Genomic DNA, 23,734 nt, shown 5'->3' with positions numbered 1-23,734 from the left:
GCAGTCTGTCTCAACCAACAATTTCACAGAAGACAAAATAAGTTTACCTTCCAGACAGGCATCCTCTGGCAGTGTTCACATGGGTCCAAGAGGAACTCAAACACCCGAGCAGGATGACCTGCACACACTTTTGTGTTTGGCCTCTACAGGTACAGGGCTTTGCCATCTGTACTGATTCTTGTCAAATATGAATCGAATATGAGTCGAATTAAGAATCGGCAGAGTGGAGGAAGTCAAATTAATAACCTCTCTTATTTTAATGTATGTCTACGTTAGTGCATATAAGGTCCCAAGAAAATAAATAAAATTAATAAAATATATCAAAATATCAGTTGGGCAGGTATTATTATTATTATTATTATTATTATTATTATTATTATTATTATTAAAATACTCCCATAACCTCCGAACACATGGTCAGTACATGAAATGCTGTTGAACAGATCAGATCAATTTAATCCACTCCATTGGTATATTTTTAAAATGTTATGAAATATTATAATTTGCTTTCAAGCAGAGAGACAACCGAGCCACACATGGCTTTGTTAGAAGGTCATTAAAGCAGCTGAAGAGCAGCTCTACAGATAACTTAAGTCACTTCCTTTCTCGACATCTTTCATCTGAATAAAGATGAGTGCATAATGTCAATGAAGTTACAATCTCAGTTTGCTTTAAGGCCTGATTGAGTTTGCACATACAGTCGACCAATCAGCATCCAGGAACAAACGTGAATCACCTGCCAATAACATTTAATGAAATTACATTACATAAAATAAAAGGAAATAAAAAACAAAATCATGTAAATATAAATAACGTTTACTATTTAAATAAATACAAATAAAATGGCTAATGCATTCTTATATATAAGATATAATACAAGTCTATACATGTGATGAAAGAAGCTTAAAAATAATAATTATTCTCTACTTAATTGTTATCATTAAGGTATGCAACATAAGATATCAATGGCTCTCTGTCAGAAAGCAAATAAGCATAGTTCAAGAAATACAGTTCAAATCCAAACGTGATTTATTTGCATTTCTTCTTTTCAGGTTACGCAGTGAATGTGTCACTTAAAAATAGCATCCATAGGGGTTCTTTAGAGCAGGCACGACATCTGTTCGACATCCTCTATCAATAGATAGATAGATGTGCAGTCAGTGTCACTCACAAAAGGTTGATAGGTCATTCAGCCATCCCATCTGCGTCCCCAACCTCTACAATGTGAGCACACTCTTTCTTTGTTATTTTTTTTTCTGTGTGGCATATCATTCAAGTAGGTTGTAAATAAAAAAAAAAAAAAGAGAGCGAGAGAAAGAAAATCAATAATCAAACTAAAAACAAAAGAGGGCAAATCAAACTTTCAATGCCATTAGTCAGCCAAGCTCTTATAGCCTAGTATTGTAAAAGCAAGTGACTGAAAAGCATCATGCAGCATAAGAGATATGTTCACAAACTAGGCTTGGCAGTCTTCATACATAAATAATAGGTGTATTCTTCTCTCGAAGAGCTATGCCATTTCTCATATGAACATCAACATATATCTGGTTCATTTTTCATCCCAAAATCACGGGATCTCCTATTTCAAATTCAAATACTGGCTATAAATGTGCAACCAAATAATGGCTCGCTGATTTTGAAATGGAAATTTGAGACACTATAATCTATTCTTAGTTGATACATACCATGTATAATCAATAGATAAGACGACACTCTGATAATACGGAAAAGGGCATTTTGTGAATCTGAAAGCTGGTGAAAGGAGCGGATGAGAGCTATTTGTAAAGAGGGACACAGCTGCCTTAGAAAGGAGCCTCATAATGAGAGTGCTACTGGGGCAGAAGAGAGTGCAGAACCTTTGGATGGCTCTAGAGGAGACTGCAAAGCCTATCAAAAATGTATTGGTACCATTTTTGATACTTTTGGAGGAAAAATAAATCAAAAAATGGTTGTCTCCAATTCTTTTGTTGTTGCTTAAATCATAATCGCAATCATAATAATAGTGAGTAGAAAAGAAAGGGTGAGAGGATCAGCCTTAGTGTTTAAACTGAGTCTCACCTGGAATGACAGAGATAGTTTTCAATGCTCGGAGAACTCTGAATGTTCTCAGCGCAGATACATTGCCCAGGTCCACAAACTCTGTTACATATCTGAAATAGGGGAAGGATCACACACAGAACAAACACGATGACAAAAACCACACACGCCAAGAGCACAACACCACCGAACCAGGAGGAAACGACGCCACTCACAGAGCCTGTCCACTGAGGAGAAGGGTGGAAGGTAAAAAGGAAAGAAAGACACACACCTAACACCGACCCCGCCCCACCGTCCCCACCCCATCCTGTCTTACCTGGAATTACAGAAATAGTTTTCAATGCCCTCAACACCCTGAACGTGCGCAGAGCTGAGACATTGCCTAGGTTTACAAACTCTGTTATATACCTGCAGGATCAAACCACAGTTACAACCACTCGTTATTTACATGAAAATATGAGGCGACAAGATTAATTCACACACAGATGGGCGATGAAATAGTGTAGAATTACGTAATGTTATGTTTCACATGGTGCTGATGATTTATGCTAATATGGAGAGAGTAGTGGTGAAAGTACTAAATGATAAACTAGGATACTGGGCCTTAAAATGGATGGCGGAGGCTCTGACAGATTGAGAAAAGATGAATGAAAGATAGAGTTGGATGAGAAGAAGAAGAAGAAGAAGACGAAGAGTTGGGTTTTGTCAAAGAGGCCGCAGAATGTAAGACGGAAACCTTCGATTCCCAAAGAGAAAGACCAGAAAAGTCTCAGATGAAGGAGAAACAGACGATGGGTTATCAGACGACAGTCATCTGCATCATCATCACTCTACATCTCACTTTCTTCCCCTCTTCAATGAAACAATGACAATATCTGTGCACATCATATTGGATCACACCAAAAAATAAAATAAAAATACTTACGCCATGGAAATGACCATGAAATCCAGCCAGTTCCATGGATCTCTTAAGAACGTAAACCCGTCTATACAGAATCCTCGTGCGCAGATTTTTACAAGAGACTCAAACGTATAAATTCCTGTGAACGTGTACCTGGAAGACAAAAGTGTTGACAGAATCGGTTCAGCTGGCTGGATCAAAGCGCACTTACATCTGAATGACTGTAATCTCATTGGCCAGTGAGACGTTACAGAGAAGGGTAAAGGACAGAGGATAAATTTGGAAACAGGGAGACAGATGAAGCTCCATAATGTAACACAGTTATTTAAAGTTTGATTTAAATGGTGCTTGGGCCTGTTGAAGCATTTGTACGTTAGCATTGTCACTTATAACATGAACATATGGTGACACTGCAGACAGATTATCATATTTTAGACCAGGGGTAGGGAACCTATGGCTCGCGAGCCAGGTGTGGCTCTTTTGATGATTGCATCTGGCTCGCAGATTTCGGCTTTTCAGATAAAACATAAAATATTATCACTTGTTTTAATCCATCCATCGATTTTGGAAGTGGAGGAAACACAAGTGAATGACATAAATGCAGCACCGTTCTATTCCCTGGCTTTGGATGAGTCAACAGACGTAAGTCATTTGTCGCAGTTCAGTGTGATTGCAAGATATGCTGCTGGTGACACACTGCGCGAAGAAAGTCTTGCTGTTCTGCCAATAAAAGGGTCCACAAGAACCAGAAGTCGCATTAATGGTGAGTATTATAACAACATTATTTAAAAGAATAAATTCAGAGGCTTATTATACTCACATTTAGTTAAATTCAGTCTTAAAATATATTATATGGCTCTCACTGAAACAAATTTGCAAATATTTTGCTTTCATGGCTCTCTGAGTCAAAAAGGTTCCCGACCCCTGTTTTAGACCTTTAATTCAGGTTGAACCTGAGGCAAAGGTGGAGATGGGTCATAATATTCCAAATGAATGTGTTAGTAAATTGTTTTACAAAAAAGCAAGAACATAACAGATATTCAGTTTGGTAGTTTTTCAAATATCACTGATTTAATGTAATTGCCATTTCCTGTTCCTGTCCCCACAAACTGGGGTTCTCTAATGACATGCATTCACCACTGAATAAATGTACAGAAAGTGTACTTACTCTACTTGCTTTGACCACTCAGGCGGATCACTAAAGGTCATAAATATACAGTTGGTCAGGATAGTACACATAATGATCATGCTGAAAAGAGTGAGGAGCAGGTTAAGGAAAAGATGTGGATTGCAGAGGTCATCACTCACAAACATCACAGACAGGACGAGCATCATCAAAATCTCACTGAAAACACACAACGCAGCGAGATATGTACAGTTCCTACAGTCTGCATGTTTTTGGACTCTGGTCCTTTTAGCACTTAACAGAAGGTGGTTATCTGTGCCCAGTACCACACAGGCCATTATTTCACCCATGAAATATTTACATGCTGTATATTTAGTGAAAATACAAAGGCAGGACTAAAACTACACAACATGTTTAAACCTGCGAGGCTTTTAGTACGGAGAGGTTTATGCTAAAACAAAACTAAAGGAAACCCTTAAAGCGTTTTAAGTGCAGCCAGAGAGGTCAGTTAGAGCTGTGGTTTGTGGCTGAGATTATATTATAATCTCGATGATTCAGAATGGACAATAAAAAACAGCTCTTATTGTTAACTGCTGAGGGTTTGCTGATATTTCTCATTACAACATTTTACTTGAATCTTTGTTCTTACAATGACACTTTGTGGAATTATACAGTAGTCCTGAAAGGTGATTGTGTTACATACAGTCACACCTGGCAAACTATCTGTTGTGTTAATGCACAAGAACTTTGAATATTAATATAAGATTAACCTAAGTTTAACCTAAAGTACAAAAATACAGTCATTTATTTTAAGGAAAGTAGCAGACTGTAAATATCTTATAATATGAGATTTGATGCAGCTCAGGACTAAATATTCTGATCGTGTTGTAAATGTAGTCAGGGCACAGTTACTAGATATTCTCCAGAATCGATTGTGGATCATTTTCAATGCCATTTCTAGCATGTGATGTTTCAAAAGACAGACTTGACCTACTTTTACTTTTATCAGCTCTGTCCCAAGGAGAACAAAACATTGAGCTGGTCAGTGTGAGATTGGACTCACACATCTAGTTTCCGGCTAAGGATGACTCATCATTTGTGCACTTCTTGGCTTCCTATCTGCTCGTCCACATCAGGTAAACCCGCTGACTTATCATACTGAGAGTCAGTAGATATACATGAAGAAACACGGAACACATCATCATGAATAATACACATGAACAGGCTGTTAAAACAGCTTTTAAAAGGATATGAATGTATCAAAATTTTAATAGCTATTCGCCTAACCAGATTTAAAGGACTTATGAAGTACAAGGCAGGTGTGGCACTAAAACGGAAGATTGTCTTCCCTTTATTTAGCACTATAAACGTCTGTGGACAGAAGCAGAGGAGAAAGAGAAAAAGAGTATTAATAAATAATATCAGATAAAAACATACAGTGCAGAATGTAATTGTGTCAGTACCATGTATTAATTCACTACATTCTCTACATGAATAGCACACAATACATGATTCATTAGAGATAATGTGTGCTTTTGCGTTGTGTATCACATAAGTGCGTTTGAAAGTGGCTGCCAGGATGTTTCTAACGTCGCTCATTGTCCCAGTCACTCAGTGCTATCCTGCCCACCGTGGCTTTGGTGGTTCCAGAGGAGGAAACCGAGCGAAACCGAGAGGAGCTGACAAGCTTCTTTCTCTCTTTCTGTGGGTAACCTCATAATTGTTTAAATAAAACATGGGGATTTGCTTGAAACTTTAATGAGACTCTGCGCATTTGCACCAGTGATATGGGCCCTTGTGCTTTTAACAAGGCATCCCTCACTACATTAAGTCCTGCAGAGTTACCAGCTCTGAGCTGACGCCTGGAGACAGAATGGAGGAGGAATACAGTAAGAGACCTCATGGTGGGGGTCACATGACTGTGGAAATTATGCCATGCACTCCCAATAGAAAGGAGGAGTATGTGTCATATGTTGTTAACTGGAAACATAAACATTCATCTTCTACCACTTTACCCTCCACATGAGGGACTGCTGGTGCCAATCCAAGCTGCATCTGCATGTTTTTGGACAGTGAAAGAAAACTGGAGAACCCGGAGAAAACCCACGGACACACGGTGCAAACATGTGAACTCCAACTACAGTCTACAGACAACTCCAGTTGTAATTATAGCTCAGAGCTACATACATATATATACATACAGTAAACTTGCATGAATACAGTTTCAAAAATGAGCAGCCATGTTGTGATTCAAACACACACACACACACACACACACACAAGTGCTATATATGTAGGCATTTTTGTAACGCATGACTAAAGTGCTGCAAAGCTACTGAAAATTTCATAATCCAGAGCCGAGGAGAGGCAGAAAAACTGGGGAGATGGAGACAGAGCGAGGCAGGCAGCGAGTGCACGAGCAGCAGTCTGAGGAGAGGCAGGACAGAGGGAACCAGAGTGAGGGCAGCTGGCCAGAAGACGAGGGGGGGGGCAGGTGATGAGGAGGGGGAGAGAGAGAATGGGGGGGGGCAGATTTGACAGAGGGGAGGGGCCATCAGCATTGCATCCATGACGGCCGCAGCAGCCATTCAAAGAGCCCATTCTCTCAACCCTTGTGCTAAACGGCAAATTGACTCTGTTTTATGGTACCTATCATTTACACACACACACACATGTTCGACATTCATGACATGAGGGGACATTGCATTGACTTACATTCATTTCCTGGAGACTTACTCTAACCCTAACCACAATTACTACTGGCCTAATCCTAATCCTAATCCTAACCCTAACCCTAATCTCAATCTCAGCCTAACCTTAAAACATACCTTCACCTTAAAATGTAGTAATTTACGTTATGGGGACTTGCTTTTTGTCCCCACAAGGAAGACAAGTCCCCATAATGTGACTGTGTAAACAGGTTTAGGTCCCCACAACATTAGTAATACCTGGACACACATTACACACACACACACACACACACACAAACCCTGTATTCTTAGTTGTTCTTCTACATTAAATGTATGTAGTTTGTTTTGTCTTGGCTTTTCTGTTCAGCTGTCTGTTGTCATATGGGTAGTTGGACTGTTTCAGTCTGTATTATTTTGGCAGTAAGTGGTTGCAAGCTTCCACTTGAAATCAGGTCAGTTCAGGTGAAACATGTCAGCGCACTTAGACTTATCTTAAATACATATAAAAGGGTTATTCTAAGGTTACAAAAAACAAACATTATCTTTTACTTCAAGGCAATTATGCACTTACACATTGTTATTCAATTTCTGCTCCTCATTTCCCTAATTTTATTATCAGAAGTGCTCATTAAAGGTTTGTTTAGGATCTCTGTTAAAATGTCTTCTTCAGTTGTACCTTCAGGTTTTTCCCTAGTAAAACACATTTTATTGGACCTGGCTGCAGCAGAAGAAGAGCAAGTATGTTCATGCATCTCTGCACATGTCGCCCATTTTCATCCTTGTCCTCACTTCCTCTACCCTTCCTCCCTTTTATTTTAGCTTATTCTCCTTTGGCTGATCTCTTCCTCTGGCCTTGTACATTTGGCGCTTGATTTGATCTGGCTCAGCTCAGCATAGCACAGTCCTGCACAGGCCACCAGCTGGGTAATGAGAGCTAGATGCTGCGTCATAACCCAGCCGGCCTGACTTCCTGCCCTCTGTCTCGGTCATGACACAGTCTAAAACTGCCACGACTGAAGATTTGTAGTGAAGAAGATGAACAGCTTTCCTTTCCAGTTACTGCTGCCAGAAATATACTCAGAACTGACCTGCTGCCTCTCAGCGACAATGATATACAGAGCAACGTTCTTCCATCAAGGTCACAACCTGATGTGACGTCACAGCTGCTCGAGCTGCCAGATCCAAAGCAGCATCAACTCCCTTTGGCATTAGAACGAGACAAGATCGAGGGGCCACAATTAGATTTTCCTGAAGCTGAGAGCTGACAGGGGCTGTTGGAGAAGGCAGGCGAAGAGACAAGAAGCAAAACAGCGCAACCAAAACACACACACTTGCACGACTTGCACACATCTGTGGCAGAAATGCATGTGTGGAATTAAAAGACCAGAGAGCTGCGTGTTGGTGTGGGAATTTATCAACAGTCCCACATCTTGCTGGACACGTGTCTTTGGAATCGTGTCTCCTGCTTGTGAACTAAACTGGTGCGTTACATAACAGTCAGCATATGCACAGTGTAAAGACAGGGAGGCTAGAGAAGGATGGAGTGAGAGGATGAACACACAAACACACACATAATCTACAAAAAATCGGACTTTATATTGTAGGGTGTGTGGATTGGCAGAATTACACAACACTGTTGTCTAAGATGCAGTAGTATTTTAAAAGGAGACTTTTTTGAATAATAATGATTTTGTCACATCAATCTCTGCTAAAAATAGACAACAAACAATGTTTCCATGGCAGGAGATTTTAGTCTCACTGTGCAGTCCTTTTATAAACATGCCAACATTCAAATAGCCTCAGTGTACTTTGCATCTTGACTCATGCTTCAGTAAAGAACAGCCATTTTATGATTAAATGTTATTTTGTCTCCTTAAAGTAAAACCCCTGTATGGATGTTAACTGTCTGGTCTATTTAGTGTACTAATATTAATATATTTCAGCATAAGAGGATGCAGTTTTGGCTGACAGGTTCACGTGACGGTGATATTCAGAGAGTCTCAAGGTCACCCACTCGTCCTCACACCCAACGTCAGCCATCACAGAAAACCCAGAGGGACACAAGTCTCCTCCAAGACAACCGCCGCTTTCCTCTGCAGCCACAGATTAACTTATGAACAATTAGAAAAGTCTCTCATGTGGAACAACAGTCTTTCCACAGTTACCGCAACTGACCTTTTCCCCAAAGCCCTGCAAGCACAGTAGAGACACAGCAGCATCTCAAGTGCTCAACTCTCACTCTCCCCAAAGGTCTTCCAGAACGGAAAACATGACTGCACTGACTGTGCAACCCAATCACAAAATGGAAGTAAAGTGAACACATTTCACCTGGAAGCCAAACAATCAAGAGCCAAACGGCTCGTCTGTTTTGTCTGTGTAATGTTGACGTGCTCATTACCTCTTTTTTACCTTTTTTTTTAAGTTACAATCATATTTATATTACAACTATACAGGGGTTACAATGCTTGATACAAGAAACCTCACAATCCTTGTTTTTATTTGTTAAAGATTCTCCGGGTTCTCTGGCTTCCTCCTTAGGTCATGAAACTGGACATTTTCTACCTGAGATGTTCATGTTTCTGTCTTTCTGTATGGAGTTTGCATGTTCTCAATGTGTGTGTGTGTGTGTGTGTGTGTGTGTGGGTTTCCTCCCACAGTCAAAAACATGCAGATTTGGGGATTAGGCAAATTGGACACTCTAAATTAACCATAGGTGTGAATGTGAGAGTGGATGGTTGTTTGTCTCCATGTGGCCCTGTGATGGACTGGTGACTATGTCAGCTGAGATTGGCACAGCTCCCCCGCCACCCTCATGTGGAGGATAAACCAGTAGAAGACGGACAGATGGTTGTTTAAATAGGTTACAGTAGCTGAACAGTCTAAAATAGTGAGGTTGAAGACCTAAAGAACTTTTCTGTGGAGGGCAGCTTTGCAGGTCTCTGTGTATAGCCTGCTGGAAATTATGCATAGAGGAAGAAGCCCTATATTGTATTTATCTATCTATATTAGAGGTATGGTGTACATTATTTTATTTGTAGTTTGAGAGTTTGGAAGCCTGAGGTACAGGGACGAGCAGGATTCATATTATTGAGATCACAATACAGAGCCACAGTTAGAAACATCCCTTTTAGGGCTCAATTTAAGTAACATTGATAACTTCATTGTGTGTGTGTGTGTGTGTGTGTGTGTGTGTGTTTCATGTCTTTCTTCAGGTAAACTCACTTTTTGAGTATTCTGGTAGTATGGGTCCAGATCCTCAAGTGGTACCGCCACCATTCCCCGAGGGATGTCTCCGTAGATGTAGGGCAGGCTCTTCCCAGCCTCCAGATCCCTGTTGGGCTTGGGCTTGTTCTCGTCATCGTCGTCGTGGTAGCTGCTGTCCTGCTTGGGTGGTTTCTTGTTCTTCTCCTCATTGATGCGCTGCTCGAGAGTCGCCAAAGATTCCACAGTAAACTTCTTGAAGCTATGAGGTCCTGGTGCAAGAAGGGGTGCAGCCATGTTTTCATCCTGCACCTACTTGGTCTTTAGGTTTGTAGCATCCACAGTAGCAGCTCTGCAGGAGGTGCAGACACAAAAAAAGAACAGTCAACTGACAATCTGCATGTAACTCATTCATGCATTCATTCATTCCAAAATCATTTTCTAATTAATATCAGAAATAGGGGTGGTTCAAAATATCTATTTGATGATATATCGCCGTCCTTCCTCGTGCGATATGATAATCGATACACCAGGGTAAACATCGACATTTTCATTAACAGAATTAACATTAAACTATAACCAAGAGAGTTGGTGTACAGAGAGAAGAGGAGAGGGCCCAAGACAGAACCATGAGGGACCCCAGTAGTTAGAGGACAGGGTTCCTACAAAGATCCTCTCTAGGTTACTCTGTATGTTCGGTTTTGAAGATAGGATGAGAGTAGGGTAAGTGCAGAGCCTTAGACACCTAGTTCTTGAAGGGTGGAAGTAAGGATCTGGTGTGGTGGTGACTGTGTCAAACGCTGCAGAAAGGTCCAAGAGGATGAGCACAGAGGAGAGAGAGGCAGCCCTGGCAGTGTGGAGTTGCTCAGTGAAAGCAAGAAGTGCAGTTTCGGTCGAGTGACCTGCGTTAAAACCAGACTGATGAGAAGGATCGAGAAGGTTGTTCCGGTGAAGGTAGGAAGAGAGTTGATTAAAGATAGCATGCTCCAGAGTTTTGGAGAGAAAAGGAAGAAGAGAGACAGGTCTGTAGTTATTTACTTCAGACGGGTCAACGGTGGGTTTTTTAAAGAGGGGGGGCACTCTGGACTCTTTAAGCAACCAAGATGATAGAGATGTGTTAATGAGTAGGATATGAAGAAATGATCAGAGACATGAAGTGGAGTTACCGTGAGGTCGGAGGTGGAGCAGTTTCTGGTGAAAATGAGGTCAAGGTGGTTGCCAGCTTTGTGAGTTGGTGGAGAAGGAGCGAGTGAGAGAGAAAGAGAGCAAAGTAAAAGAAGTAAATCTGATGACTTCTCTGACTGGAAGTTGAAGTCGCCAAGAAGAACAAGTGGTGGGCCATTTTCTGGAATGTTTGAAAGGAGGACGTCTAGTTCATCCAAGAAGTGTCCCAATGGGCCTAATGGACGGTAGATGACAACAATGATTAGTTTTACTGGGTGAGTTACAGTTACAGCATGAAATTCAAACGACTGTGAAGAGAAGTGTGGCAGTGGGTAAAGAGTGAAAGTCCAGTTGGGGTTGATGAGCAGACTTGTCCCGCCACCTCTGCCAGTGGATCTGGGTGTGTGGGAGAAAGAATGGGCGGAGGAGAGCACCGCAGGGGTGGATGTGTTGGAGGGTGTTATCCAAGTCTCAGTGAGAGCAAGGAAGTCTAGGCATTGCTCTATAGCAAAGCCAGAGATTAACTCAGTCTTGCGGGTAGCTGATTGGCAGTTCCACAGGCCCCCTGCGACAAGGTGTTGGGTGTGTGTGGAGCGGGTGGGATAGATAAGTGAGGACAGATTACGGTGATGCTGTGAGTGTGAGGTTTGTAATATCTATGAGAAGAAACATGAACAAGAATGGAAAAAGTGCACATATGTGAAAGACAGGTACTTCTGCATCATTAGCCTCCTTGTTAGACTCCGGTTTAGACTCCTTTGTCTTTGTCTGCCGCTGAAGCTCAGCCATCAGTAAGCGGCCATGTATCACTTATTGTATCATGAGGTACCCTGTGATTCCCACCTCTAATCAGAAAAATCACATTGCATATGTTGGGCATGTACAGATTTCTGGTTATTTTATGTAAACAAACAATGTAAACATTTCAGCAAAAACAAAGCTAGAACAGAAGAACATATTTCATGTCCACACAATCACACATTTACACAATCACACATTCCATGTGATGAAACATTTGGTTCCACTGCTTGAGCGACAACATTACAGCTGCCAACTGAATTTATAAAATATACATTTTACACTTGCTGATTTACTCCAACAGCAAAAGAAAATACACACCATGGTTTCACAATGTCTGAGAACAAACTTTGAGATGATGAGTTACACTGAAAACAATGTCAGTTGTCAAGTGTCCAGCTCACTCTCTCTGTCAATTTTCAATCGTACATTAAGTTTGTGTTCACTGGAATTATTTAAAACACTTTTTATGGGACTGTTTCACATTATAATTAACCTCAACATCACACTGAGGTGATGCCACTGCATCTGAATGTGTCACAGGTAAACATGTTTTCTAGTTTTGCAGTTATTATAAGCACAGTAGATTTAGTAATCAAAAGGAGAATAAATATCATTAAATAAATAATCAATACATATTGTCAGTGACAGATGTTGCTACAAGTTTAGCTGTTATTATTGTATAATGTTGACATAAGATTATTTATATGTATATTTTTTTGTTTCCAATAATAAAGCAGTTCAGATTTTTTTCCATTTATCAGCTTCTGTTCAGGCAACTAAATCATCAGTCATTGATTATGGGCTTTGGTTATGGGTTTCTTCTGTTCTTCTGACCATGAAGACAACAGAGCCATTTCAGGATATCACCTCGTGTTTTTAGTTTTGAGTCAATGTTGAAAGGCTGAGAGAAAGTCACACTTAACGTCTGCATGACTCAGTGAAGCACTTTTCCAACACACTTGGATGTAAAAGGGGTATGATGGTTACATGACAACTGTTTCAAGCTGCAGGACATTTCAGGGTCAATGTACTTGGCAGTGCTGGATGAAAGAGCTGACAAGGAAAGATGGTTTTCATTGGATGTGGAGCCACACCTGAATCTAACACACACACACACAGCATTCAAAAGATTAAAGAAATGACTAAAAATATTATGGCACATATTTACACTATGATCCTCCCCCTTCCCACACATTATAATCCATCCCTTCTCTTCAGTAGGGCTACAACAACCGATTACGGATTGTTCATTGAAATACTAACAGTATTCTGATAATCATCTAATCTTTTTTTAGTTAATATTTTCTGTTTCCTTTGCTCTTCTATGACAAACAATGCATTTAACCAAAAGGCAAAAGCTGCGTTGTGATTATTCTATTCTATGCTATATGCCCATTTAAATATAAAATACACAAATCTTAAAAAAAACAGTTCATATCATTAAGTTCTCATCCTCGCATTGGAACAGAGCAACCAATCATTTGATGGTATCATATGGTACTAATGCTCCATCTTGTTTCAAATCTCAACTTAAAGGTTTATATCCCAAATCAAATTCCATACAACATATGGAAAAATAAATTGTAATTAGATGTTTTACCCAAAATGGGAAAATTGACATTTGACACCATTTTCTGCAGGTTAAGAAGTTCTATTAAAGGAGAAAATAATGAACCATGAGAGTAATCCTTAGGTGTGTGTAGAGTTGCAGCCTTTTAGCTCTGTAGAGAAAGCATCAACCACATCTCAATCCTCTTGCATAACAGTCTAGTTAAACATGATCAACGTGTAAAGCTCATATCACGCAGGAAGGTCTCTCCTCTGTGTGTGTGTGTGTGTGTGTGTGTGTGGTGAAGAGGCAGCCTGTGAACCAAAACGTCTGATTTAAAATGGACCCCGGAACCTCACACAGTTACTGAGCCTTCTGCTAATCTGGTGGCGCTGTCCGCTTCAGCACCACACACACACACACACACACGCGCGCGCGCGTAGCACACGAATGAATGAATGCATGAAGGTTCATGGATGGAGAAAAAAAAAATCCTGACGGTTGTGTGAGGAGCAGCAGTTTGCAGTAAACGAGGCCTCCACGTCTCGCACGTCTCTGCCTCCGCTCGACGCGTGCAGGCCTGCAGCCACTGCATCCTTCACTTCTCCTCAATGTTATTAAGTCGCGGTGACAACAAACGTCTTGTCGTGTGTTGGGCTCGTGCGGCTGCACATTGCTTTCATGAGGGCGACGCAGTCAAAGAGGAAATAGCGCGCACCTTCTGGCACCTTCTCGGTCGTCGTCGTCGTCGTCCCCCCCTTTTCCTGACACGCAGGAATTGGAGACGTGTTTACTACAGCTGTTAATAAACCATGTGAACGCCATTATGCGCGTCTTTTCCGGAATATTTCATTGAGCAGAATAAACGCCGTCCTGCTCAGTGACAGAGAGAATCTGGAGGCTTCACTGCGCAGAGAAAGTGGCCCGCTACCACTAAATTGGCCAAAGCTGTATTGCTGCAGTGGGTGGTTTGTATGTTGCAAATGTCACGCTAAAAGGTAAACGCCACCGTGGGTTTGTCAAAGTCACGCGTGTAATGTCGATCAATCCCAATAAATCCACGTACACTATGTCATTCAGAGGCTCACATTAAAGAAAATCGGGTGCTTTTCTGTGCGTTTCGGCGCGTTGCCTGGAAGGATCCGCACCACACCCGTGTAGCCATGTCGACTGTCAAATCAATACGAGCTGAAGGTGTACACAAGATAGACCCGACTGTGAAGCACAGACGCGGCGTGAAAACCACGCACAGCCCGCGACACTCGGTGGAAACAGGACAAACACGACCATTCGAGAATGATCATGGAGCTGCCACACCAACAATCACCTGGAGCAATGTCAATTTATTGGCTATTGGTGATGGAGGAGGATCAGGGCTATACTCACACAGCGTCTTCACCGAAGCCTGAAGAGCAGCATCCTGTGATCGACGTGTACAAACACATACATAGAGACTATATTTTGACAGTAAAAAAAAAAAAAAAATAGTTTGGTTTATTTTGTCCTTTTTTGGTGGCTGGAGCTTACAGACAAGCAGCCTCCCTATGTGAACACCAACCTCCCGCAAACATCTAACAAATGCTTCGACCAAACACTTCATCCAACAGAAAATCCTTGTCGTCGATTCAAAAATGACACATAAATACGTTTCCCGTCTGCTCCAGTGTCACTGACAGATGCTCCGCAAAGACACACATCCTCTTCCATCCCGCTCCAAAAAAAAAAGGTGTGCAGCTCTGCGACATTTACGCAAAGACACCGACGGAGAGAGAGAGAGAGAGAAAACAACTGCACGCACCCAACATTACATGCACTCTTTTCCTCAAACCATCACAAAAGAAGGACACTCACTTTGCAAGCGTTACAATGAATCCAGAGAGCCGCGGCAGGACTGCAGATGTGGAAGAGACTGGGCAGAAACTGCGGTTGTCGCCATATTGTTGCTCCTGTCTTCCTCCTCAGCGCGAGCGGTTTCCCTGCATAACTGATGACTCTGAACAAAAATGTGAGGGAGTGTCGGCGGCGAGGGGGCTTCGAGAAATCCTAAAGGTCATTCAGGCCTGTAGCCTCTAAACCCCGGAGTGAGCTTCACCGAATGAAAGAAGGAGGCTGCACGGAGGGGGAGAGAGAGAGAGACAGAGAGAGAGGGGAGCCTGCAAGAGACCGTGTGCACAAAACAGAAAAAAAAAAAAAAACAGCAGCTCAAACGTGCACGAGTTCAGTAAGGTGAGTTAGTTTAGTGCAGGAATTCACTGGACAATCATGAATAGAAGGTGACACAGACACCTCAAAGTCACATGGGGAAGAAAAACGGTTATTTAGACATTTAATGTACAAGTATAATCCTGTGTGACAGTCACATCACAACAGGGGTGTGCATAGACATTTCAGGGGCCCAAATAAAAAACAAGTGTATTTTACTTACATACCTTACATGTATATAAAAAACTGGTCACAGATTTTCTCTATGGACTTTGGTGTGGGAGAGTAAGCAGCTTACAACGCGGTGCAAACTACAGTTTCCAGTGACAAACATATTCTAAATGGATTATAAACTTCGGTGGGCTATAATCTGTTTTCCTTGTGCACTTACGGGGCTCATTCATATACTGGTCTAGCACTATTCAGCTCCACTCATACTAAAATGTGATGTCTGACTGCCGTCCACTGATTGGTCAGAGTGACGTCACTGGAAGAGTCATGAGCACGACGTCTGATACAAGAATCACGCCGATCAATGCCAAACTGTAGATCAATTAAAAAGACTTTAATATCCTGAAAACGTGCGTTAATCTCCTACATTTAGCAAGGAAATGTCTAAAATCTCTATATAACAGAGGAGTCTGGTGTATTTAGTGACAGCACTGCTGAACGCCAGTGGTCATGAGCCTATTTCCAATGTGCCTGGACTGTCTGTTAAAACCTTGAACCTTGAAACTTGAACTTGAATCACGACCCGTTCAGCCGTATTTCAGTTCAGTGACTGTGTCTGACGTCTGTGCTCAGGTCATGCAGGAGGTTCTGAACTGATCTTTTTAATGAACGATGATTCTAATGATTCAGTACATTGAAAATAAGTGCTTTACAAGTCACTAGTTTGTGTGTGCCATATAAAACTATGTCACGGTAGTTTCATGGAGCCGTGCTATGATGACTCCACCCATGTTGTAGCAGGTACTACAGTAATGGAAAACCATACCAAACCATGCTGGAACTGTATAGTGGAAAAGAGCCACTAGTGTTTAAACACTCTAACTGGGAAGATAACCTGTATCTGAGTTAGTGAGGGGAAACAGTATCGGTCAACATCACTGGATCGGATATTGGAGAGATAAAAATGTAAAATCCAATACAATTCACAATTCATACAGCTTCATAGATCATAAATTGTCAAAATGACTGTATCGGACTGATAGCGGTATTGGTAGATACTCGAGTTTGTGATATCGGTATTGGTAGATCCTCGAGTTTGTGATATCGGTATTGGTAGAACCTCGAGTTTGTGATATCGGTACTGGTGGATACTCGAAGCTTGTGATATCGGGTATTGGTAGATAGCTTTGATATCGGTATTGGTAGATACCGAAGTTTGTGATATCGGTATTGGTAGATCCTCGAAGTTTGTGATATCGGGTATTGGTAGATACTCGAGTTTGTGATATCGGAATTGGTAGATCCTCGAGTTTGTGATATCGGTATATACATGCAGCAGTCATTGAACTCCCTACTGTGTTATCTGTGTTAGTCTGACTCTGACTTACATGTTTACATTTATTTTAAAAGACAGGTAGACGTACTGACTGACACACCCGCTGGTGACATAACAGTAAATGTTTTTTGGTTGTGTTCTGAGTTTATTGTTAGAGTAAATGAGTCAGGCACTTCAAAATGTAGTTTGTTGCCTGTAACAGTGCCAGAGTCGTGCTGGGGAGAAACTGCTATTTGAGACACAACTCATAATTACTATAAATGTTGCTTCAGTTTTGGGAAAATGGATCTCTGTTTAACAAGTGTTTGATGTTTTTATGTCCATAAAGAATTTTAAAACCACCATTATCTGATTTCTTCATCTGAAATGAAATGTCATCACAATAATTACCAGTATTGTCTGATTTTAAAACACCCAGCCCTACTAACATTATTATTATTTAATTTCAATAACCATACATACATGTAGGCCTAAGTCTCTACACCAGGGGTGTCAAACGTACGGCCTGCGGGATAAATCTGTGAAAACTAGAGTCATGTGAAATACTATATTTTTCAGTTCCAGATAAATGTGACATGCATTTGTAGATCACTACACTATGATGTGTAAGTTGTAATGCACATGTGGACATAGTAAACTTAGGCTTAGTAAACATTATTAATATAGTAAACAATATTAAAATGAAGGGATAATATTGTTGAAATTGCATTTATTTTTTTCTCATGAAAATGTTCAGATTGCTCCTAATGTGTTTTGTGAAAAGATCCTTCATTAAATGTGAGGGAACAAAGGGAAACATTTGGAGTCTATGTTGTTTAAAGGTTATAATAATCTTATTTTACATTTCAAATTGTGATCCCTGACACCCCTGCTCTACACAACTACTGTATTAAAAACACGACTGCAGTCTTGCAGAAATGATGGCTCAAATGCGATGCTGGGGCATTATACACATTCAATTGATTGTTATGAGCCACAAATAAAACATGAAATTAGAAAAGGAAATGAATAAGTGTGTCTCTCACCTGGTCAGAGGAGAAAAGAGCAGGGGTCACTCGTGCAAGTCTATGCGAAAGGAGACATGACAGGATTATTAGAAACAGATATCTGACAGTGTGGGGTGGAGTTGTATCTCAGTGTGGATTATGTGGCGATGGTGTAAACAGCAAAAATGTCTAAACAACACAAACTAACGGGAGAGAAACCGGTTCATACTTGTGTGAGTCTGTGTGAGAAGCACACAGGGGCAACCACTCTCCCCTAACGATGCTCCACGTCTCCAGGCTCCTGCAGACGAAGGTTAACTGACCTCACGTGAAGAAAGAGAAGAGCTGTAGCACAAAAAACATCACAGATGAATTATAATGAATTATAATGTTTGTGCCCAATGAATGTGACCAAAAACATAATTGAGCAGTTTTTTGTGCGAGCTAATGATTCCCTGCCTCAGACTGCTGCCCCCTCCTCCCACACGCTGCTCTTTAACCAATCAATCAACCAATCAATCACATCTGATTATGCAAATAGGTCGCCTTTAATCCAGTAAACTGCCCTCCCTCCCTGTCTCCTCCCCCCGTTATTTTCTGTATGAATGAAAATAACTGAAAAATAACTTAATATCCAAATATCGCCACAAACTGCAGTCTTTACATGTTCAGAGGCTCACTGTCACGCTGATTAGACAGATTACAGTGAGTATTTCTACACCGATTCTTCATCTGCTTCTTACCCACAATCCCATTTTCATTAGCAGGTCTCCATTTTACCCAAACACAGGAGGTATACTTCTCTTCTCTTGACCTGGAGTCTGTGGCTGCAACAGCACAAACAACAATAATGTCATTTATAAGACAACAAGGCAAACCAGAGACTGTCCTAGAGATTTAGATGCAGTTGTTGTGATGGTTCGGTGATTTCAGTCTGTGTGTGTGTGTGTGCAGTGAAGCCACTGGCTCTCCATAAAATCTATTTAATAAATACTCACTTTTTACAGTAAAAGTAAAAGTAAGAGTAAAAGGCCAGTTAGATTAGAATTAGATTAAATTAGATTATATTAAACTGTATTGATCCCACAGTGGGGGCATTCACTCACATAAACAGTATACAGGCTATATACATGATTACATTAGAAATGTCTGGGCGTGATGGTGTAGTATGTGTGGAAGCTATTGCACACACAGTCCTGTCCTTAGAGAAGGAAATGACCAGAGAATCATTGCATAGTGACTATTTGTTAACAGGAATTGTTATGTTTTAGTCATAACAATGTAGTTGTAAAGGGCCATAGCAGTTTAAAAAATGCAGAATAATTCCAGATTGATTTTCATGTTGTGGTCAATGTCTTTTCACCACTGCGAAAAGGAAGCGGTGCAGCAAAACTGCTTCACAGTAACCCGAGTAATGTCTTTTTTTTGTATTTATATAGCATATAGTATTAATAATGTAAACTCACCTTAACACTTTGGTCCCATTTTTCCATGAATTGAAGCAAACAATGTAAGATTTCCTAGAGGCAAACAAAACGTACATCTCATCTCTCAAATGCTGCACAATATACAGACGTCACTTACTGTAAATGGATTTTTTTTTATAACATCACTCACCGTTACAAAAATGTCCATCCATTATTTCTTAAAACATTCTTATTAGATGTTTAAGATGTGAAGGTTTAAGTGTCAAACTGACAGAATCGTATTATTTCTTTTTCACATAACACAAGCAGACTGACACCCGGAGGAAGGAAAGCACCACTTATCTGTAATGTAAGCTCGTCTGTGAGGGAAACACAGGGAGAGAAAGCACTCTGACAAAGCATTTGTTTTTTTTATTTGACATGAAACACATCCAATGACAGAGTGACAGTGTTCTTGCCAAGTAAGTAACATATTACAAGTTATCGCACCATTGACTAGTTCAGAATGTCTTTGCTGCAGCTCGACGATGCATAGTGAACAGACAGTTGTTGAGGTATACATTGTGGGCCCTTGAGTTTTTGTGACTTTTTTTTTTTTCGTGTGAAAGATCCTAATTTCATTACCTCACATGTACATTTGCATTTTGTGCTTAGAAGAACTTTGGAGGTTTGAAATGTACACAACACGACCCCCAAAGACAGGAAGCTGACTCGTGATGTCCTCGTGGAGTTGCCTGTCGAGAGACATGGTGAAAAAAATGTACACAATAACAGCAACTGAAACTGAAGATTATGGCGTGAAAATAATAACGATGTATTTTCAATGGCATCCAGGACGAGACGTGCGGCGACATTGGAGGACAAACGTCTGTCAGCTTTCCCTTATTGAATAGCACCAATGTCTATTGAAAAGGCTTGAAGGGCAAAAATGAAATTATAAAACTTTATTAAACCTTTTCTGAGTGAAACAGTAGCAACAAAGCGTTTATTACACAGTAGCTCAGAAGCTTCAGTTTGTAATTCTCACTTGCCTCAGATACGGGTTCGCTCGCACGTCGTCAGTGTCCGTCACTGAATGGAGAGTGGTTTAATGATGTGCTCTACTAAGTCAAGCTGTTTCCAATCCAAACCAGCCGTTTGCAGACGTTGTGCTCTTTCAAAGAAAGGAAAATATTGATGGAACCCAGATTAAATATATTCAATTCCAAATTGGATGGAAAAACCTAAAAATACAGTGGAGGCGACGTAACAAAAAAAAAGAAGAAATTATAAAATGGTTTAATATTCTGGTATCACTTTCTTACAAAAGACAAACCTTGTTGCACCAGAAAAACAAAATATAACTATTGAACTGGACATACACACTTTACACACTCCGCTCCTGCGCGCGCGCGCACACACACACACACACACGCACACACATACAAATGATATTGGGAAAGTGCACATTGTTCCTGCCAAAATAATCCAAAACCTTTTTTTGTTTTCTTTCTTTCTTTTCCTCTTTTGCAAAGTGATACTATTAAATTAACAATACAGTCAAGTATGAAAAGATCAGTCAAGTTTTTGTTCAAATTGACAAAGTTCATTTCCATCTACACATGAACACCAGTAAAACAGTATTTGACCTCTAAAATGCAGTAAACAGACAAACATCCATACCCTCATTTTTAAATAAAAAAGTAAAACAAAAGGAGGACTCTGCCAATTAAAATCACAAATTGCTTGCTGATTACTGTTCATTCTTAATTTCTACTCAGTGTTATTGACATTCAGAGAGACTTAATTAAAGGGTGATGGTGAAATGAGAAAGGCATGACTCAAACTGGAAAAGACGAAGACGTGTTGTCCGCTACAAAAACAAATAAATGATGTGAGAGTTTTTGCGTTATAAACTAGCACCTGGTTCAGTGTGTACTCGTGCTTGATTTTTGCTTCTTTTTTTTAATTCATTAGACCATAACCATAAATGACTGCAGTCGTAAAGTCTCTGACCTGCCGTCTGATCACTTACATTTATCTAATCACATTAAAAGACAGATGGTGGGAAACTACACACAGACTAAAAGCCAGCCGCTAGTGTCAGTTCATTATCCCGTGGAACTCTGACCTGCTACTTTGTTTTCAATCAAATTACACAGTCTTCATCGGCTCAAATGTCATCTCGACTAGAATATAATCCAACGTTCCTCTATACTGAGACGTTTTAAAAGCTCACGGGCATTGCACGTTATGTGAAGTTGACCTCGAGTTTAGTTTCTGTGGCTGCTGCCGTCATTACAGCCAGTCCTGTCCCCGTGTATTGACATTTCATTTGAACTAAGCACCTGATTTTGTGACAAAACAAAAACCTGACCCAAGTTTTTTTTTAAAGAAATGGTTCAACATTTGCCACTTAATATTCTGTATATTCACAGAATCTAGAGAAAAAACAGCTAGCCAGTGCATTTATGTATCCAAACAAAGATGTTTTTGCTCAAAAATCGTGCTTTTTTTTTTACTTTGTATTTTCATACAAATCAACCTGTTAATATTTTACTTGTGTGATACACAAAGAACATGGATATACAGCATATCATGTCCAACGACCTGGATTCATGAATACAATCAAAGGGAAATGGTTAAAAATGTTTTGTTTTGTTTTTTTTTAACCTGAACTGAGTATTTAATTACCTGGGTGAGGGGAAACTCAGAGAAACCTTTCAAGCAAACCTTCTAGATGCTTATTATTTTGCCTCGCATGCATTGCTAAAACATGAAAGGCACAAATAGAGGTTAAGTGCAGTCTAAATGTTCAGCAAGAGCAAAGCAAAAGCATCCAATTCACTGCTGATCCAGCACTTTTTTTTGATTTGCTGTTTTTGGCCGATAAAACCTTCAAATCAGCGCGCACACTTAAAAACAACAGGCAAAGCTTCAAAAGTTTTCACTGCAACGTTGATTTTCTTCTTGAATTTAGTACTGTCAGAATCAAAATGATGATGTCATGGATGGACTCCTACTTACACTGGAAATGTGTTTGGTTTTTTTTATCTTTACTATACGTTTATGAAGAGTTTTTTCCTGCACCAACATATTATTCAAGTGTATGTTTTAGGAGATGACGCGATGATGTCTGCTGACAAAGACGGTGTTTGACGGGAGGTGAAAGCCACAGTGCACCTGGTAGGAAGGCTCTCTCTGTGAGCTGCACTTCCTGGTGGCACTTGTTAATACTGATGTGGATTTGCTGGACATGTGGGTGTCCTCTTGAGGCAGGTGAGACAGAAAGTGGACTCAGAGGTGCAAGGACTTAAAAAGTGTAAGGGGGGAAGTTCCAGCTCCTCTCAGCAGTTCCAGTTCACCATCCTGCCATCAAGAAGCGAGTGGGTTAAAAAAAAAATAATAAAAAGGATAAAAACCAAGGAATGGAAGGAGGGTAGACTTTGTTCTTTGATGAAAGGAAGTAATTAAAAATGTAAAAACATGAAATTGAGACGATGAAGGTAATGTAGGACGCACAGAGACGATGAAGAGCATATTGCCTCCAGGTGACAGATGTGTCTACTCTTAAGACGAGAGAAATCTCAGTGAACCTTGACTGAAGTGGTTGAGCAGGTGGAAGCAAAGAAGAACAGTTTCTGAGAGGGAAGTGCAATCAATCGCTGGTACTGTGCTTGCATTCCCAAATTGTTCAGTGTTTTGAGGTGAACACCAAGGGGGGGTTGCCACTGAACGCAACCCCCCAATGCTTGATCCCTCACGTCTGTCCTCAGACCCCGGCTCAGTTTCCTGCATCGGTCGGTGGAAGGTGTTCACATGTTGTAGGCCACATAGATGGGGTCCAGTTGGTCTGCCAGGAAGGAGTCTCGCAGGTGCATCCTTTGCTTCTCTCCTCTGGAGTTGATGGGGATCACACCGGGGTCCACGATGACCACCACCCCGACAATGAGGTGATGTTCCTCCAGCACCACGTTGGTGACAAGGGGTACCAGGTCCAAGGCCTCTTGCTCTGAACCGCTCAGCTCCGCCACCACCACCAGCAGGTTGGTCCATGTGAACACGGCGCTGAGTGTGTACAGCACAGTCCAAATTCAGTAATAATTTTGGTGTTCATGTCTATATTTGTATTTTCTGTATATAAAAGTATGAAAGACAGCTATA

The 23,734-nt window shown here is 40.7% G+C and overlaps 3 protein-coding genes across 11 annotated transcripts in view; all 3 read right to left on the bottom strand.

Moving 5' to 3' along the window:
- The window catches only part of scn8aa (sodium channel, voltage gated, type VIII, alpha subunit a), a 43,410-nt gene extending 27,831 nt beyond the window's left edge, over positions 1 to 15,579 (bottom strand). For 2 of the 5 annotated variants that reach the window (XM_044038034.1, XM_044038037.1), the window contains exons 1-6: positions 15,321 to 15,579; positions 9,977 to 10,307; positions 5,317 to 5,435; positions 4,107 to 4,196; positions 2,963 to 3,091; positions 2,354 to 2,445 (exon numbers count right to left, since the gene is read on the bottom strand). In XM_044038034.1, the coding sequence (XP_043893969.1) occupies positions 2,354 to 2,445; positions 2,963 to 3,091; positions 4,107 to 4,196; positions 5,317 to 5,435; positions 9,977 to 10,252 (706 nt within the window). In that variant the 5' untranslated portion in view covers positions 10,253 to 10,307; positions 15,321 to 15,579. Of the gene's footprint in view, positions 1 to 2,058; positions 2,151 to 2,353; positions 2,446 to 2,962; positions 3,092 to 4,106; positions 4,197 to 5,316; positions 5,436 to 9,976; positions 10,308 to 14,855; positions 14,925 to 15,320 lie in introns of those variants that run through there. The other 3 variants (XM_044038033.1, XM_044038036.1, XM_044038035.1) reach the window with 2 other exon arrangements.
- samd11 (sterile alpha motif domain containing 11) overlaps positions 1 to 23,734 on the bottom strand; it is a 1,171,052-nt gene that overhangs the window by 121,724 nt on the left and 1,025,594 nt on the right. The window lies entirely within an intron of this gene.
- The window catches only part of dip2ba (disco-interacting protein 2 homolog Ba), a 39,831-nt gene continuing 36,617 nt past the window's right edge, over positions 20,521 to 23,734 (bottom strand). For both annotated transcript variants that reach the window (XM_044038040.1, XM_044038042.1), the window contains one exon: positions 20,521 to 23,638. In XM_044038040.1, the coding sequence (XP_043893975.1) occupies positions 23,386 to 23,638 (253 nt within the window). In that variant the 3' untranslated portion in view covers positions 20,521 to 23,385. The remainder of the gene's footprint in view (positions 23,639 to 23,734) is intronic.

This window comes from Solea senegalensis, linkage group LG11 (genome assembly GCF_019176455.1).
Source record: "Solea senegalensis isolate Sse05_10M linkage group LG11, IFAPA_SoseM_1, whole genome shotgun sequence".
In the NCBI taxonomy this organism is placed as follows: domain Eukaryota; kingdom Metazoa; phylum Chordata; class Actinopteri; order Pleuronectiformes; family Soleidae; genus Solea; species Solea senegalensis.
Note: the sequence above shows the minus strand (reverse complement) of the source record. Positions and strands in the feature narration are given on the sequence as shown.